The following is a 7,263-nucleotide window of genomic DNA, read 5'->3' on the forward strand; positions in this document are numbered from 1 at the left end:
TTCCCGTCTACAAGATTTCACTCGAGCTGCCCCATATCTCTGGAATCTTCTCCCAAGGAACCTTCAGCATTGTCCCTCCCTCCCAACTTTCAAGAAACATCTAAAAACCCACTTCTTCAGAGAAGCCGCACCATCTTAGCTGCTAGAACTTCCTGGTCATCGATACAACCCCCACAATACCTCTCACCCTTTCTCTATGCCTTATGTTTGTCACCCCATTTCCCTCTAGATTGTAAGCTTGCGAGCAGGGCTCTCTCCACCAAATGTATCGGTTTGTCTTAGTCTGTCAATTCTTGTCTTGTCATATCCCTTGAATTTATGTATTGTATTAAGCGCTGCGTAAACTGTTGGCGCTATATAAATAAAAGATAATAATAATAATAATATTGAAAATAACCAACACATTGAATTCAATTCCCATGAATTGGGAAAGCTGCAGATGTTAGCTGTGAACTACAATTCCCATGATGCTCAGGCAGCCAGGTGTCCACCATGACTAGGCATCATAGGAGTTGTAATCCACAACTAACACCTGTCACATCATCTGCTGTTAACTACAGTTCACATGAGGCTCAGCCAGACATACTGCTTCCATGATGCTGGCTGAGCACCATGTGAGATGCAGTCAACAGTAAAGCTGCAGATGCTAGCTGTGACAATTCCCATGATTCTCAGCCAGCCAGGTGTCCACCATTATGCTGGCTGAGTATCATTGGAAGAGTAGTCCACAGCAGCAGGACCCTTACACACTGCCTTTACACACACCTGCTCATAAACACACATATACACATACACTGCCCTTACACACACCTGTACATACACACTGCTTTTACACACACCTGCCCATAAACACACATATACATATGCACTGCCCTTACACATGCCTGTCCATACACACTTCCTTTACACACACCTGCTCATAAACACATATATACACATACACTGCCCTTACACACACATATACACACACCTGCTCATAAACACACATATACACATACAACACAAGGACATATGTAAAGATTTATTTTACACTAATTTGCCTGATGGCCACTCGGTTACATGTGGGTATGCAGTTAGTTGTCATGAAAAAACATGTCCTGCATTATGATAGAAATCTTTGGTCATCGTTTTGGGGGTAGCTCGTCACACAATAACTAATAATAACTGCTTCCAACTGTAACATTGTGGAGCCAAAGCTGCATCAGGTAGGTGATAGAGCCCGAAACCTAGAGGAACTGATGCTGTTTTGAAGTCAAAGGGTGATTTTGATTTTCCTTCTCTTCACTCACTTTGCATTTTGTTAAATTATAAAAATAAACTATTATTATTTTGAAAGCATTCTTACTTAATATAATATAATGTGTTTGTTCTCTAACTTTCTCTTAAGCGGAAGCGCTTGTGGCCACAGTAGTTCTTTTATGACCCCGACCTCAGAAGTATATTGAGATCGTTTGTCGGTTCTACTGATCACATTCTATTGTATAAGTTTCATAGTTTTTGGAGGTTGGGACGGGTTTCTCCCATGTTATTCCGGTTGAGTAGAATGCATCGTAGCGTGTGATAAGAGGAACGCAGTAACCAGTAAAGTGAGGATTACATCTGCTGCTTATCGGGTTGACAGAGATTCTTGCAAATGGGATGAAGGAGCTTTAGAGGCATTAAAGTGACGTCTTGCAAATGTAGGTTTAATCTGCTGAAACTTGGAAGCTGTTTCTTCTTCTGTGGGACAGGGCCACCAGGAACAGGCGAGGTGTAGGCTCGCTTTGCCAATTACCTTTAACGATTGTGGAACTAATAACATTCATTTCAGAATACCCTTGATCCACGTTTAGATTTGGATGGTAAATATGGAAGATCCACACTTACTACAGTCACTTTTCAAGGACTGAATGGTAAATTCAGTAATATCTTAATCATATCAAGAATATAGCGGAATCAGTCCCACAGAAATCTCGCTGCTAAAATGGCAATGATGAAGGTGAAATTTAATATGAAGAAAAGGGTTAAATTGGCCCAGGGGCTGTGGCTGATGAACTGGTGCGGTGTGCTGGCCGGCATTGTCCTTTTTAGCATGGGCATATTTCTTAAAATCGAGCTGAGGAAGCGAAGCGAGGTCATGGATAACGCAGAAAGCCATTTTGTGCCCAATTCCTTGATTTTTATGGGTGCGATGGGGTGCGCTCTGAATGCATTTGCTGGAAAAATCTGTTACGACTCCCTGGATCCTGCAAAGTTTGCGAAGTGGAAACCAATGCTGAAACCCTATCTGGTCATCTGTCTGCTTTTCAACATCTTCGTTTTTTTCATTGCCGTGATATGCTTGGTGACAAGGGGGTCTCTCGAGAGCACCCTGGCTCAGGGGCTGAAGAACGGAATGAGATACTACAAGGACACCGACACCCCTGGGAGATGCTTCATGAAAAGGACCATTGATCTGCTGCAGATCGAGTTTAAATGCTGCGGGAACAAGGGGTACAGAGATTGGTTCGAGATTCAATGGGTCAGCAACCGCTACCTGGACTTCAGCTCCAAGGAGGTCAAAGAGTGAGTAGGTTCTGAGTGTTATTCCAGACACGAGTACACGGTTAGACCCTACAGTACAGATACGGCAGCAATGACAGCATGGGTGCATGTTACGACATGCTGCTTACACTAAGGTAGGAAGGGGTGCAGACAAACTCCTTGCTCTACAGAACCAGAGGACCCTAAACAGACCCCCTCTCACCAATGTCTAGCTCTCCAGCATGAATCGGTAATGCCATTACAACCCAGCTCTGATTCCAAGTCATGCAGAGGCCTCAAAAGACCTGACTAAGCAGGGATTTAACTCATTGACTGCTGCATAACCAGATCCTACCCATGTACCCAAGATTTCACAGAGTTCGAGTCAGAGTGGGGTCTCAGGGTCATACAGTCTGAATCTGGCTCTTTCCTATTCTACACTGCTGTAATCATATATAAGACTCATACTGATGCTTTTGCTATTAGTATTATATGTTTGATATCCCTGCTTGAATGCAGGTGACCCAATTAAGTGTATTTTTAAATAATAACAAGTCAAAGTTTCCAAAGGACCAGTATTAGAGCCATTTGGTTAACACATATGACTCACTACTTAGAAATTTCACAATGGGCTGTTAAAGGGTTAAATGAGAGCACATACATATATTATTATTATTTTATATTAAATGGTTGTAAGCATAACATGTAATAAACAAACATTATGTGAAAGCATGATACTGTATATTTATGTCTTGTATGAATGGCAGCAGATTTAAGAGCCAGATTTACATTCCAGGTGCCCCCAACCCTGTTATCTAGAAAAAAACAATAAACAAAAAGGTTTTGTAGGTGGTGCATAGGCTGAAAATGGGCATGGTACTGACAATATTTTGTGAACCATCCGGTAGCATACAGTGTTCTATATCCTTAAATATTAAATTACTGAATATTCATTCATTCATAAATGAAACTATGTGAATAAAATAGGCCATTCCTTTAAATTCCTCATTCAATTACATAAACAAGTGGCAGTCTTTGCTTTGGAATGCTGGGAGCTGTGTGTGTGTGGCTGTTTATGACCAGGATAACCTGAAGGCTAACCCTATGACCTCAAGCTAAGGAGAAGACTTGCAGAAATAACACAGCCTCTCAATGGCCTGAAGCTTTAAATGGGTGTATGAATGAATGAGTGAATCAATGTATAAATGATTTTGGGGCAGAAATAGGACAGACAGGATGTTAAGGGGCAGAGGTGGCACAGACATGCTGTTTGGGTGGAAAAGATGGCACAAACAAGCAGTTTGGGGGCACAGGTGGCACATGCTTATAAAGTGGGGGTGCCCTGGGCAATTTTCACACCAGGGGCCCTGTGGTTTCTAGTTATGCCCCTGGTGTGGCGTGTTGGCACATGAGCTCAACCACGCAGTAAAATATATGGGGTTGGTATCCAAATATTTCGCTTTTCATTCGCAGTCCGGCCCTAATTAAGTGCCATTTAAAATCATTATGCAGTAATTAAGTGACCCATCCATGAGCCGTCTGTGCTATTTATGTTCTAAACCGAAGCAAAATCATTTCACATCTTTTATGCTTTTATCGAGTAGATTCTCTCTCCGGTAGAACGTAGGCGTGTGGAGGAGATGTTACCGGCCACGTGTTACATTCTGCACATATTACTTAACCAATCATGGGCAGATAGCAACTGATGAAATATTTTTTTCATATGACCGATATATTATTTAAGGTTCTGTATGTATCCTCCTAGGGTAATTATCTTCTTAACTCATGCTACTTAAGAAACGCTGTGTATGCAAAAGCTATTCTGAGATATAAATAGCTGTACGCAGGAGGGCGATTAGATCAGTGTTATCCACGTTTAAGGACTGGAAGCCTTTCTGTAATCCAGTGGAACTGAGAAATAATTCCCATAAAGCATCGCACGCCAGATCCATAACCTGCAGGGTCATGAGATACATAACGGGACGGAGATTTATTCTCCAAACCTTCACATAGATACATAGAATGTATTGTCCTTACGCACCAAACCGGCTGGAACACCAAAAAAATAAGAAAAAATAAAATGAAAACTATTTTTTAATCATAAAAATATTCTTTATGCAGTTAGTAGCATCGTTAAGAATATACATGTAAATGTTTAAGGGGATACATATACGGGGGTTACAATGGTTTACATGAGCTTGGATGTACAAACCCGAAAGCTCCCAATCAGTTACAGTGGGGTTAATATAGCCATGGTTAATGTATTTTGGCGGTGCTCCCCTATACATGATAATCAGAAGCTTAATAGGGGGGAGATAACTTGATTAAAAAAAGGAAGTTGATACCTTTCCATATGGTGTATACCTTAGGTAGGTTTTTAAACACCATCGTCTATGTTTTAATCCAAAATATGTATAATATATGCTCAGAGCACCGCTATTCTAGGTGCCCCATGGAAGGGAGATGGGGGTGAGTGCAGCACCGCTCTCTCCTCTTCATCACTTTCCAAGTCCAATTTCAAACTATGCCCTATCTACAAACCCTTCTTCTTAGGTTTCTTTTAAATAAAGGCCCCACTAGTCTTAGTGCTCACGTTGAGCCATGGACATGAAGACACTGAAGATATCCGGTAACCCCACACAGGTCAGCAAAATGGAAACATAGACTATATCTTTCATGGTACCAGAAGTTGGCCAACGTTCGAGTGATGAGCCACTTGGGTTACTTCTTCTCCCTTTGCGTTTAACCTCTCCTTTTACCTTCACGCAGCCGGATTAAAAGCAACGTGGATGGCAAGTACTTGATCGATGGAGTTCCCTTCAGCTGCTGCAACCCGAGTTCCCCCAGACCCTGCATCCAAATGCAAGTGACCAACAACTCGGCCCACTACAGCTACGACCACCAGACGGAGGAGCTGAACCTGTGGAACAGGGGCTGCAAGGACGCATTGCTGAATTACTACACCAACATGATGAGCACCATGGGGGCTCTGGTGCTACTGGTCTGGATCTTGGAGGTAACACTGAGTTATATACTTATTTATACAGCACCAGGCCAGATGATGATCCCCTAAAAGTGAGAACTTCTGCTACTGATTCAAGTAGCTAAAACCATGACAGAGAATGACACAAAGGGACACTAGATCACTCGGCCCCTCTTATCTTGCTCCAAGTGTTGGTCTCGCCCCTGATCTGCCATCAGGTCATTGCTGGTGACAAGTCGCCGGCCCTTTGATTGTCCCCTCTGGCCTTTGTGACAATAGGCAACTTCAATGTTGATTTTATGTCACAGCCTGAAAACAAATTGGCTGCAGATGCCCCCGAGTTAAAACCCCAGTGATGTCAGGTGGCAGATGTAACAGGCAGTGTCACCTGTTACTGCATCATACAGCTAAACGGGGCATTTATAACATTCAGGATCACAGAACACCTGTCCTTGGGGAGAGATGGCTAAGTATCCTGAGAGTAGCAGTGCACATCTTCAGATGAATTCTTTGAATGTATGCATTCTATAATACCCCCAGAAGCGTCCTTATTTCACCTGGCATCTACTTTGGGCTTGGAGACTGATCCCAGTCTCATCAATGAAGCACAAAACAGCATTCACAGAATTTATATTCATTTAAATAAAGCAACAAGCAAAGCGATAACCCGGTAATAAATAGCTATATACTAAGGCGCAACTGTATAAAATCAGACCTTTCTTTTGCACTTAATCTAGTTATACTGTACTGCAGAAGAAATGCCCATGTTTTTCAAATAAAAGCAAATTTTGTCCATTAAAATAACATGAAATGGATCGTAAATCCAGCGCACATGGGGTTAATGTTGTAAATGACTATTGTAGCTGGAACCAACTGATTTTTAATGGAATATCTTCATAGGCGTACAGAGGCTCTTTATCACTCCTGTGTTCCAATGGCCCTTTATCATTCCCATCACACCCGTGTTCCAATGGCCCTTTATCACTCCCATCACGCCCGTGTTCCAATGGCCCTTTATCACTTCCATCACAGCTGTGTGACTCCATGAATGACGGGAGGGGGAGGGGGGAGGGGGAGGGGGAGTGCGAGTGTGTATGTGTGTGTATATATATATTTATATAATCACTCACTCAGGAATCACATGAAACAAACAAATTTGCATTGGTGGATGTTGGAAGTCTAAGAAGATCATTAAATAAACCCATTCACATGTTAATAGATTAATTTGCAATGTAAGCGCAAGGGTATATGAAGGACAAGAGATCGATCAACGCTCCTGCTTTTAGACCTCTTCTGCCCCTGACCTACCCATCGCTTTCTCTTACACAGATGACGGTCATGATCGGGCTGCGGTATCTGCACACGTGTCTGGAGAGCATTTCAAACCCTGAAGACCCCGAGTGTGAGAGCGAGGGCTGGTTGCTGGAGAAGAGCATGAAAGAGACCGTCAATTCTTTCTGGGCCTTTCTGAAAAGTCTCGGTAAGGGGAACCAGGTGGAGAGCAGTGAAGGGGAATCACCGGGAGTCACCACGGTCAGCTGAACACCGAGGCTTATCAGGACATTTCTAAAACCAAGCCATCTTTTGATGTGAATATTAATCACTCCATAAAAAAAGCCAAGGAAAAACAAATGTGACGTCAACATATAGCCCAATAACAGGTTACATTACACAATGCAGCCTATACATTTCTAACGTAAAACAAGTACATATTTAAGTTAGCTTTGCTTAATATTTGAATTTGTAAAAAAAAAAAAAGAGCCTGTTTTTACAGATTT

General features: G+C 42.3%; 1 protein-coding gene across 1 annotated transcript; it reads left to right on the forward strand.

Moving 5' to 3' along the window:
* Nucleotides 1-1,963: 1,963 nt before the first annotated feature.
* On the forward strand, nucleotides 1,964-7,027 carry LOC149303124 (peripherin-2-like). The gene is made up of 3 exons (XM_089481647.1): nucleotides 1,964-2,544; nucleotides 5,272-5,518; nucleotides 6,815-7,027. Exons 1-3 carry the CDS (start codon nucleotides 1,964-1,966, stop codon nucleotides 7,025-7,027), a joined length of 1,041 nt encoding a protein of 346 aa, XP_089337773.1.
* The last annotated feature ends 236 nt before the right edge of the window (nucleotides 7,028-7,263 follow it).

Source organism: Sceloporus occidentalis, unplaced genomic scaffold (assembly GCF_023333645.1).
Source record: "Sceloporus occidentalis isolate IW3139 unplaced genomic scaffold, rSceOcc1.0.p SCAF_15, whole genome shotgun sequence".
NCBI classification, from domain to species: Eukaryota; Metazoa; Chordata; class Lepidosauria; order Squamata; family Phrynosomatidae; genus Sceloporus; species Sceloporus occidentalis.